The following is an 11,852-nucleotide window of genomic DNA, read 5'->3' as shown; positions in this document are numbered from 1 at the left end:
CTGGAGCTGTGGCTGCGGGAGGAGCTGGGCGGCGTGCGCGCCTCCGTGCTGGACAAGTGGCGGCGGCTGCAGGGTCTGAGCCAGGAGGAGGCCATGGCCCGGTACATGGCACTCATCAAGGAGTGGCCGGGCTACGGCTCCACCCTCTTCGACGTGGAGGTGAGCGCGGGGCAGGGCCAAGGCCTCTCCTCGGTCCTCCTGGATGCTTCTGTAATAGTAGGAAAAATATAAAAATAAAAGTAGGTTTTTATTTGTTTTTGTTTTGCGACAGGGTCTCGCTGTGTAGCCCGGGCTGGCCTCAGACTTGTGGTGGTGATACTCCTGCCTCAGCCTGCCCAGTGCTGGGATTACAAGCGTGTGCCCACACGCCAGGCTAAAATAAATTAATGAGTACAAGTCTTAAACAAGTTCTTTTTTTGTTTTTTTTTTTTTTTTTGGTGTGTGCTACAGATCTGGTGTTTTTATTTTCATTTTTTAATGTTGATAAAAATCTGCATTTACAAGTTTAATGCTTTTAAACTCAGATACTTACATTAGAAACTCGTGCAGAAGTGTTTCAGAGTTTAGGTCTTTTGTTTTGAGACTTGGGGGTATTTGGGTCCATCTCACAAGTCTGAGCATAACTAACCGGAAAATCTGAAACTGGAAATGCTCCAGACAGCAAAGCCTCTGGGTTTACAGAGCAGAGATGCTCTCGTGTACTTGGTTTGTTTTTATCTTTTCCTCACGAGCATTATGTATTTGAGGGGAACAACAGCCAAGGACATAGGATTGTTATTTTGTAATTGGAATTTAACCAGTGTAATTATAGTCATTGTTTGGTTTGGTACTAGGGGGTTGGGGCATTCACACACAAAGCTGTGTCCCAGCCTTTTTTTTTTTTAATTTTGCAGCATGGTCTTGCTAAGTTGCCCAGGCTGGGCTCACACTTGGCTGTCCTGCCGCAGCCTCCCAGAGTATGGGGATTACAGACATGTGCCACCACGTCCGGTTCATTGCGTTGTTTCAGTTTGGATATTTGTTTTGTTTTTGTAGTAGTCATTGACTGAAAGAAAACCTTACTGATGGTACAGAAGAGGTTTTGTTTTCCTCTTTCTCCTAAAAAAAAAAGAGTCAAAAAGAAAGGCCCGCAGACGCGCTGCTGTGCTCTTCCACCCCTGACCCTGCACAGGGGACACAGTCTGGATTCCGGCCTAGCCGGGCCCGCTAACCCTGCCTCTCTTCCGCAGTGCAAGGAGGGCGGCTTTCCCCAGGAGCTGTGGCTGGGCGTGAGCGCTGACGCTGTGTCCGTGTACAGGCGCGGGGAGGGGCGCCCCCTGGAGGTCTTCCCGTATGAGCACATCCTCTCCTTCGGGGCGCCCCTGGCCAACACATACAAGATCGTGGTGGATGAGCGGGAGCTTCTGTTCGAGACCAGCGAGGTGAGAGCCGCCCGGGACCCACCCAGCTCCTTGGCATTGTTTCCTGTATGAAAATACAGTAGATCCTGGCAGGGTGGCACACACTTGTAATCCCAGCGATCCGGAGGCCCAAGCAGGAAGATCGCTGAGTTGGGGCCAGCCTGGGCTGCACAGTGAGACCTTGGTTCAAAAGAACTATAAAAAACGAAAGAGACAGAAGGCAAAGAACTGATAGGGATAGAAGTGGCTGGTGGGGGCTGCCTGCGACCTCCCAGCAGGGGCCAGAATTAGGGGATCCGAGCTTCAGGGCTGATCTTGAACTTGGCATTTTCGCAGCCTCCCCTGAGGCAATGCTGGCGAAGTGCTCTTCCCTGCCAAGGCTTGAGTTTACATCCTGCAAAATTTTGCATGCAGAGACCACTAGGTGGCGCACATTACATTTGCAGAAACCAGGACTCCCTTCTCCCTGGGTAGGAATAGTCTTGCGGTGATCCTCCTACCTCAGCCTCCTGAGTTCCCTAGCTGGTCACAGGAAGGCAGCCACACTGTTAGCTTCATGCAGGACAGGAGCCCAGGCCGCACATCGGAAGCTGTGTGGAGGGCAGGGAGCCGCAGGTGTGTGGCCAGACTGCTGGTGCCGTGACCATGTGGCGCTTCTGTCCCTGCAGGTGGTGGACGTGGCCAAGCTCATGAAGGCCTACATCAGCATGATCGTGAAGAAGCGCTACAGCACCTCGCGCTCCCTGAGCAGCCAGGGCAGCTCGAGGTGAAGGCGGCGGCACTCCCAGCCCTGACGTCCGAACGCACCGCCCTGCAGCCTGGGCCACCGGTCCAAGCCCCGGCCGGGCATAGCTGCCTGGCGCCCGGCAGCCCTGGGAGGAAGGAGTCTCCAGGTCCTCTCACCTGTCAGCTGCCCTGAGCTGTCCACCTAACAGTCTGCAGTTTCCAAAGCTTTACAACTCCAGTGACACTGCCTTAAAGAAGACGGGGACAGAAGCCACGCTGCCACCAAAGCAGCCACCACAAGTGCCTTACCCTGCGGGCTGGCCATGCTACTGAAGGGAGCTGTCCCTCCTGGGCGGCCCTGGAGCTCACAGGGAAGGGGTGTCTGTCCTCAGCTGTTCCCTGGTCTCTGCCGGCTCTGCCCCAGGGAAGGGGAGGGAGGGACAGCCAGTGTGTGTGTGGCCGGAGCGCTGCTGGCAGCCTCCCTGGGACGTGAGTCCACTCTGTGCTTTGTCTCGTTTCCAGCATCTATGCTTGCACACATGCGTGTTCAAAAACTCCCTCTCATCGTAAGCATTTCACACAAAGGGAAGAGGATGTGCAATGGTGTAAACAGTGTGTTTTCCTAGTTCAGAGTTAGTCTGCGGCCACTGCTTTGGAGGGCGGTTTTGTTACCAGGCGGCCCGGTTTTGCTCCCTCGGAGGGAGACAGCCCCTTACCGCTGTTTACAGTGCTCGCTCCTGCCCCGGGCTGTTTTTAGAACAGGATGGAGTCATCACCCAGACGTTCGTGTCCGCACTGTTAAGCCGAAAGGCCTTTCCTTGAAGGGGAGCGCCTGGCACCCCGCCGAGGCCTCCAGAAGTGCTCGGTGTTTCACCCAGAGTTCACACGGTCTGGACCAGGCACCTGTACATAAACCGGCACCGACGGCCAGAAGAAGGATGTGGACTTGGACTTCTATTTTTATATGGAGAAGTTATAAGGATGTGGGCCATCTAGGTCCAGCCACACAGCAGAAAGCAGTTTCCCTACCCTCTGACCCCTCACCCTCCCCTTGGGGGGACAACAATAAAAGACTTAGCAACGCCGCTGTGCGTTCGTGGGCCGTGCAGGTGGCCAGGTGAGGAGGGGGCGTGTTTCCGTTGTTTGTTGTGCTCAGTGCGTGCTGTTGCTTTTCGTGTCTCGGTGTCCTGTGTCTCCGGGCACAGTGGCTCTGGGATCCCCGGGTGCACCCCTGGGTGCCTGGCGTGCTCTCTGGGTGGGATGGAAGGCTTGAGGGACGCAACCCCTCTCCTCCTGTGTTGAGGGAGAAGGTCCGCACTTCCTCAGTACAGATGCAGTTTTGTTACTTTGTTTTTTTGAGACAGGGTCCCTTTGTAGTCTAGGGTGGGCTTGTACTTAGCCTCCCAAGTCCTGGGATCACAGGCGTGAGCCGTCACTCCTGGTATAGTTTTGATTTGTGGTTGGTGGAATCCAGGCTTAGGAGGCTGAGACTGAGGCGCTGGTGCCAGACTCCCCTCACCCTCAGCTACATAAGGTAGTGAGTTCAAGCCCAGCCTGAACTCCACAGCGAGACCCTGTCTTAATAAACCAGCCGATCTAGATTGAGAGGTCGTAACCCAAAGGCCCAAGAGGGGAACCTCTGTACCCTCACTGAGGCCCTGGGTGGTAACAGCCCATAAAGACGGCTTTATCACCCGGATGGCCGCATCAGCACCTCCATCTGCACGCCCGTTCCAGGGCTGTGGTGTTCTATGAGCTGGCTGGTGTGTTTGAGGAGTGACTGCCTCTGAGCAGCCAGCGGGGTGGCACACTCCTGTAATCCCAGCATGGAGGAGGCTGAGGCAGGACAATCACTGCAAGTTTGAGGCCTGCGTGGGGTTACATAGTTCAGAGCCAGCATGGACTTCGTAAGCAGACTCAGAAATCAAAACAAGCAAACCGGCACTCACTCACTGTACAGGACTTAACTGATGGGTGGCACTGGGCTGTTCTATTAGGGTTACACTAGAGAAAAAGCTGGTACAAAGAAATGCATTCCTAGATAGGAGCAGACACTAATTATAAAATGGACTTCTAAAGTGATATCTTTTCCAGTGTTACCGAAAACATTTAGTATCTTTAAAAATCTAAGAAATAATTACATCCTCTGTGATCTTTAATGCTCCGGTCTGAACTGAGACAAAGTAATTCACAAATGCATATTAAATAAGTGGGAATCCCTGTGATAGATCAGCCAGTCCTAACCACACAGATACTGGCAGACGGACGGAGGCTGGGCTGTAGAACCGCATTTTCCTTTACACACACGAGGAAGCTGAAGGCTACTGATTCCAACTCTGAGGGCCCCTCGAATTACGCTAAATGTAAACCAGCAAGAGATTCTAATGCATCAACTCATCATCAGAACAAGACATCCCCTCCTGGCAAACAGGAAGCCTCACTGGCTGGCTGGTAGAGAGTTCAGTTTGAAATGTTTTATTTTGTGTTTTAAACCACCTGGTCTTCGGTGGCCTGCCTTGCAAGCACAAGGACCTGAGTTTAATCCCCAGTACAAAAAAAAAAAAAAAAAAAAAAAACACCTGGTCTTACGTTACTTGGTAAAATCATAAATTGGGGGCGGTGCATACTGGGGATGAAACTCTGGACCTTGTACTTGGGAGGCAGGTGGCAGCACCACTGAGCTGAGTCCCTGACCCAAAGTAATGAATTTTTTAAAAAGTCCGCTTGTGCTGCCGTTTGGCGCATGCCCCCTCCCTGGAAAGATCCGTGTTGCATTGTGTGACTCCTGCCACCCGGAACCCTCTGAGAGCCTCCGTTCTGCAGAAGTGGTTCTCAGGGCCCAGGGCACCTGAGGAAGTGACAGGATGCCCTTGAGAGCCAACACTCGGAAGAGGTCATGGGCAGTGAAAGTGTGTGTGACTCTGGTGGCATTAACATTCCCCTTCATTGCGCCTCATCCTCAGTCGTGAAGAACAGCTGCTGCCCAGGCGTGGTTGTGAACCCCGCACTCGGGAGCTGAGGCAGGGGGCTCACGACAAGTAACTCCTGGGCTCTACAAGATAGTGCCATGTCCCTTCAGGGTGAATTTTATACATACCACATAGTCTGTACTCTTCCACCATTAGAATCACACCTATCAAATTTAGCAAGGATCTGCTCAGTCAGGAACAAATTTACTTAGGTTTGATAATTTATAAAGTATGTATAGGGTAACTACTTGATTTAATCAAATGAAGTCTGACACTTTCAGTACGTAATAGTTAAAGATGATTTCTCATATCACAGCCCGGCCTTGGTATAACAAGAGGCAGGTGGTAATTACTCCTTACGGTTATCCATGGGCCATGCTGACAGACGCTCTGCCTTCTTGGATATCTAGCTTGCAGGTATCTGTGGACCTGAGCACAGTGTCCAGACTGGGAACTTCCATTTAACCTTGGCCGGAAGTGTTGTCACTTCCGCTTCCGGCCCATCCACAGCAACGGGTCACGTGGGGCTGTTTCTGTGCACAAAGGCTGGGAAGTGTGATGCTTGGGTGCTTAGCTCGCCATCACCTCTACTATCTGCCCTTCTGGCCAAGAAATGTTCATGAAGACTCTTCCCCAAATACTGTACAAAAAATTATGCCAGGCACAAAAGAATACTCGTAAAGTTAATGCAAAATCTGATCAGATTATCACATCACAAGGGCTGGGGATTTAGCTCAGTGGTTTTGCCACCTGCTTCACAAGTGTAAGGTCCCGAGTTCAATCCGTGGTACAAAAATAAAATAATTATCTCATCCCTAGGGACAAAATAACGAACAGATGGCTAGGCCTGTATCATCAGAGGAAATCAGGAGCCCATAAGGAGTGCACAGGGCTTTGTCTGGGGCCCAGGCACACTGGAGACTGCATCCCCAGAAGGTGAAACCGTGCAACACCACAGCTCAAGTATGAGGACCTGGGTCTCCCAGGTCTGCCCCAAAGAAATCCATTGGTGTCTGGACCAATGGAATACCCTGTTGTAGACATGATGCAGAGACAAATTCCCATCACAGGCCCTATTAGAGCAGGGCGGTACTGGGGATGTTAGGACCTGCAGACTGGCTCAGGCCCCCCAGCTCACAGTGGGTCTGCTAGTTCTGGTCCGATGGACACTTGCCTGGGCCCCACATGCAGAAGGAAGGCAGGGATGCTTTGTAGTCACACAACCTCGTGGTTCCTTGGCTTAACATAAGACTCAGAGTAGAGAGAACCCAGGAGGATGCAGTAAGTGGCCTGTCTTATGAATGAGTTGTGTTCTGGGTGAATTGTAAGTTGGATTTGTTCATAAGCCAGCAAAGTGAGTCTTACACAGTACACCAGTGAACGTTCCCAACTGGAATATTCCTAAGTCAGGGACTTACTATACTTGGAAATGAAACTCCTCAGTAAGTGGCCTGTCTTATGAATGAGTTGTGTTCTGGGTGAATTGTAAGTTGGATTTGTTCATAAGCCAGCAAAGTGAGTCTTACACAGTACACCAGTGAACGTTCCCAACTGGAATATTCCTAAGTCAGGGACTTACTATACTTGGAAATGAAACTCCTCTATTTCAAAGCAGTGAGTCCCAAGACAGTATGGCTTCCCAGGGCAAAGAAATTAGTATCGACCCTGTATTAGTCATTTTCATGTTGCTGGAATAAAATGCCCAACACCTATGACCTAGAGGAGGAGAAGTCTATCTGGGTTCATGATTTTATGGATTCAGTCCATGGGTGGCTATTTCCAAGGCAGAAATGGCAGAAGAAAGATGTCCAATCCATGGCAACCAGAAAAAGAAGGAAAAGCCAGGGACAAGGACCTACCCTCCCAGGTGGTTACCCAGGGATCCCCTCCAGCAGGCCCACAGCCCAGTGGCACACTCAGCTGTGACCTGGTCCTCTGCTGAGTGCAGCGCTCCTCATCCAGCCACCTTTCAGGGTCCTCACCTCTGAACACGTGACACTGTGGGAGGACATCCTAGCATTCCACTCCTGACTGCCGAAGGCTCATGTCCACATTCGTATATAAAAGACGCCGTCTGACTAAGAGTCACCAAAGCCTTAGTTTCAGCAGTGCCAAAAAGGCAAAGTCCAAGTCCCCTCTGAGGCTCAGGGCAAATTCTCAGCTGTGAGCCCCTGTACAAACCAAGGAAATAAATCCTAACCACATACAATGGTGCAGAGTAAACCTCCCCCTTCCGACAGAATAGTCAGGAACTGGATCAGAGTCAGGCCAAAACATGAAGTCCTGTAGCTCTGAGCCTGCCACCCTGGTCAGGAGCTACAGCCAGAGCTGAACTAAAAATCCCAGAACTAGAAACGGATGGACCCTGTGATCCCGCTGTTTGATTCACAAGTCCAGGGCCTGAAAAAAGAAAAGCAGGTAGACTCTGGGAGAGGACAGTGGACCACGACAAACTGAACCAAGTCACAGTCCTGATGCTTCCTGCTTTGGAAGAGGTGGTGTCACTGTCAGGTCAGAAGTACATGGCCTGCTGGGAGTGGCGGTGCAGGCCTGTAATCCCAGCACCCAGGAGGCTGAGGCAGGAGGATCACTGAAAGTTTGAGAACAGCCTGGACTACATAGTGGGTTTAAGGCCAGCCTAAACTACATAGACCTATCTCTAAAAACAAAAACAGCAGAAGAATGGGACCTGCACGTGCTTATGTAGTATTAAGAGATGCTCTTCCTTAGAATCCTGTTTTTTTAACTAATTTCAAGTGAACTTAAGAATATATAACAATGTCTGAAGACACGAGATATATAGGTTCACTTCTTCAGATAGTCATATAAATAAAACTTACCATAATAATAAATGATTCCTGTGGTACTCAGTGTATGTAACTCACTGCCCATCAAAGACTTGCTGATTTCTCTTCTACCTAAAGAGATCAGACGAACTTCCCCTTCATAACTTCCGACAGCAGCCTGTCCCGGCCCCGTAGCTGAGCCTGCTGCAGGGTCTGCAGAGCCCTGTCCTCTCCTCTGCTTCTCAAGGTCCCCGTCCCTCCCAGCTCCGGCGCAGCCTGGCGACTTCCTGGACGCCAAGCACAGGCAGATCCCTTTGGCTCTGCCCCGCTGGGCCTCGTGTGAGACCCCTCTCTCCTTCCTGCCTTCCTTTTGTTTCCTTCTTTGGTATTTTGAGACAGGGTCTTACTGTGCTGTCCCCAAACTCACTGCCATCCTCTGCCTCGGCCTCCCAAATGCTGGGATTACAGGCGCGCCCCCGCCGGGTGTTCGGAAGAGGTTAGCAGCGCATCGGTGAACCCGGCAAAGCAAGCCCTCCCTCCCGAGGGTAGGTGGGTGAAGGTCGCTCCCAGGGCCTGGCACAGCCCGGACTCCCTCCTCCTCCCCCTCTCCCTTCTCTTCCTCCCACCACGAACCCAAGGCCGCCTCCCCCCGTGTCCTGCGCCCCAAGACCGAGGTCCCGGAACCGTGCTCTCTCAACTCCTGCGGCCCTCGCGCATGTAACGGCGAAAATCGGGTCCCCTCCCCGTGGCTCTGAGGTCCGGGATGCTGGCTCCCTGCCCAGCGCCGCCAGTCTGCCCTGCACGGTCCTGAGGGCTGAAGTGAAGGGAGTCCCCGCCCAGTCCCCTCCAGGTCCTCAGTCAGGTGCCCCGACTCTGCAGTCTCCCAGACCATCGCTGCTCACCCTTTCTCTCCGCCTCACCACACCCTGCCTGCTCCCTGCCTCCACTCAGGCCCTCCCAGGTGACCGGAACAGTCTGTTAAAGATCAAAGTTGAGCTGGCTATGGAGGTGCCCGCCTGTATTGCCAGCGCCCGGGAGGCTGAGTCGGGAGGATCGTCATGAGTTCAAGGCCAACCTGGGCTACCTAGAGAGGCCCTGTCTCAAACAAGCAGACAGACAAGATGAAAACTGGTGAAGCACTTCTTGCACAGAATCCACTGTTCTGTCATCGCCACTTGGAATAAAATCTAGGCTCCCATCTCTGTCCCGCAAAGCCCTGCACGATCGTCCACTCTGCCGGCCGCTGCCCTCACCCCCGTCACCCCTCACATCGGCTCTGCACTCTGCTCGCCTGCTCTGAACCACGGCGTGGCTTCCCCAGCACTGGGGGTGTGTCACAAACCTCACCGACTGCCTGTCTTCCTTTCCTGAAGTCTCTGTTCCAAACCCCTTCCCTGTCAATATCTAATTTCTCATCCTTTTGCCCTTTTCTTTGTTTGTATTTTGTTTTCTGAGGCTGGGTCTCACTATGTAGCCCAGGCTGGTCTTGAACTCTCAGCAATCCTCCTGCCTCAGCCTCCTGAGTGCACCACCACCACGCCCTGCTTGAATGGATTTTCCTCATTGAGTTTCTTGGTACATTTTAGGTACACAGTACACTTACATTCATCATCGGGATCTTGTACCTTTACATGACAGGTCTTGGTTCCCATTTTTTTCCTCATACCTTGCCCTCCCGTCACCCCCCCTTCCCTATTTATAAACACTTTGTTCCATGTTTTGCTTTCTCTCTCCTTTGAATGAACTTTTACTGTTTTGATTTACACTCTCCATGGCAGAGAATGCATTGTTGTTGGCCTGTGTATCCGGCCTCGCTCCGGGGCTTGTGCGTAGCTGAAGTTCCCCACAATAAGCTTGAGGTGAAGCACCGAGCTCCACTCCCGTTCCCAGAGAGCGAGACCTGATTCCTCGCTGCGGCCGGAAGGGTCGCAGTGCAGGGTTCTCTGCACAGACCAGGCGGCAGCTGCACAGGAAGGAGGACTCTGTCACCCAAGGCAGCCCCTGGGAAGAGGGGGCAGCAGGAAATGGCCTAAGGCCATTTTTAGACGAGCTCTCTCATGCTTCTGAAAAACTTTTTTTTTGTTGTTTTGAAAATTTTCAAAGCCACAGAAGAGTTGAAAGAACAATACAGTGAACACCCGGGTGCCAGGAATCTGAGTATCGGTTCAGGGTCTTGCACACCTACTTCCTGTCTATCTCTGCACGCGCACACGCGCAGTTCCCTTCTGTTCCGAGGCAGCTGCCTTCACGGCGTCACCCCTGACTGCACCACACAGAACAAAGACCTTCTCTCCTACCGCCGCCGTTAGCACCCCTAAGAAAACACTGTTAATTCAACAAGATCACCAACAGTTTTCCTATCTTTTTAATTTTTATTTTGTATTATTTTATTTTGGGTACCAGGGATTAAACTCGGGTCCTTGCTCTTGCAAGGCAGTTGGCAGAACCACTGAGCTAAATCCCTGGCCCTACCTATCTTTCTTAAATTTGGGGCTTTTCTTTCCTTGAGACAGGGTCTCACTATGTAGCCCAGGCTGTCCTCAAACTCATGGCCTCCCTCTGCCTCAGCCTCCCGAGTGCCGGGATTACAGGCATTGATCATCACGCCCAGATCCATTTTTGTTGTTTTGAAGCTCACTGTGCAGTCATGGGTTTTTTAAAAACTCAGTGTCATTTGGGGCTGGGGATTTAGCTCAGTGGTTCTGCCGCCTGCATCCCCAGTACCAAAAAAACAAAAAACAAAACAAAACAAAAAACCAAACAACGCTCAGTGCCACTTGCCAGGATAACTCCCCGGGACCCGCAGTCCCCACACTAGGCCTGTGACACCCGCTTCTCCCTGACTGCTGTGTCCAGTTATTAAGCAGCCCATGGAAAAGTCTCGGTCCATCCATGCAAGATGATCTTCGTCAGACCTGGAATCAGCTAATCCTCCAAGGCGCCCCAGGGTTTTCTGGCAAAAGAGGAGACAGAAGAGAGGGCAGGGAAGCAAATAGGATCGAGACGTATCACCTACATGGCCCACCTTCCCAGATGCGTGTAAGGAATGTTATGTCTCACAAGCATACACTGATAAAATAAAATCAAGATGCTAAAACTGATCCAGGTGTGCTGAAACATACCTAGGAGGCTGAGGCAGGAGGATTGAGGCCAGCCCTGGGCTACACAGTGAGTTACACATTCCACAGCCTGGAATGTGTAAGAGGCCTTGTCTCAAACAAAGAAACCAAAGACTTGAAAGATGCTGAAACCACAAAACAGATGAGCTGGGTGTGGTAGGGCACACCTGTGATCCCAGCACTCTGGGAGGCTGAGGCAGAAGGATCACAAGTTTGAGGCCAGACTGAGCTACTGGAGAGGCCCTGGCTCCAAAAATCCACACAGATACTTTTTAAAAAGTGAGACCCTGCACCTGGCTGCCTGCATCTCTTGCGAGAGCCACGCACCACTCACAAACTCCCGCGGCTGCAGGGACCGACTGTGTCCGAGAGCAGCGTCCCCGGGAGCGGGCTGCAGCGTGGAAAGCCCGAGATAGCTTCGCAGGGGAGGTTTTGGGGGAAGCACAACTTCCAAGAGCGTTCAGAGAAAAACCAACAGGGAGATTCCGCCCAGGTTAGCTGAGAAACACGCCACTCCATGGAGGAAGCGTGAGGCCACCGGTGCAGCTCTGGCCCGTTTGGGCCGCGCTGGGCCTCACCGTGCGTGCACAGGAGCACGTGGTGAGCTAGGATTCCGCCCAGGTTAGCTGAGAAACCCGCCACTCCATGGAGGAAGCGTGAGGCCACCGGTGCCAGCTCTGGCCCGTTTGGGCCGCGCTGGGCCTCACCGTGCGTGCACAGGAGCACGTGGTGAGCTCAAGGCCAGCCTGGACCAGCAAGACTCTGTCTCCAAAAGAAAAAGTGTTGCGAGTTAAAGTGGTTCCGAGGCAGAGAGAAAGCACCACTTTTGATGAATTAACCTACAGGCCGCCC

The 11,852-nt window shown here is 52.2% G+C and overlaps 1 protein-coding gene across 1 annotated transcript in view; it reads left to right on the top strand.

Annotated features, from left to right (window-relative positions):
* The window catches only part of Myo10 (myosin X), a 175,131-nt gene extending 171,738 nt beyond the window's left edge, over window positions 1-3,393 (top strand). Inside the window, 3 exon segments of the mRNA XM_033757638.1 lie at window positions 1-159; window positions 1,230-1,421; window positions 2,069-3,393. The exon segment at window positions 1-159 is cut by the window's left edge and continues 149 nt beyond it. Of these exon segments, the coding sequence (XP_033613529.1) occupies window positions 1-159; window positions 1,230-1,421; window positions 2,069-2,170 (453 nt within the window). The 3' untranslated portion in view covers window positions 2,171-3,393.
* The last annotated feature ends 8,459 nt before the right edge of the window (window positions 3,394-11,852 follow it).

The sequence above is a fragment of the Fukomys damarensis genome, unplaced genomic scaffold, assembly GCF_012274545.1.
Source record: "Fukomys damarensis isolate Sample0158 unplaced genomic scaffold, DMR_v1.0_HiC HiC_scaffold_1, whole genome shotgun sequence".
NCBI classification, from domain to species: domain Eukaryota; kingdom Metazoa; phylum Chordata; class Mammalia; order Rodentia; family Bathyergidae; genus Fukomys; species Fukomys damarensis.
This window is presented reverse-complemented; position numbering and strand designations above follow the sequence as displayed.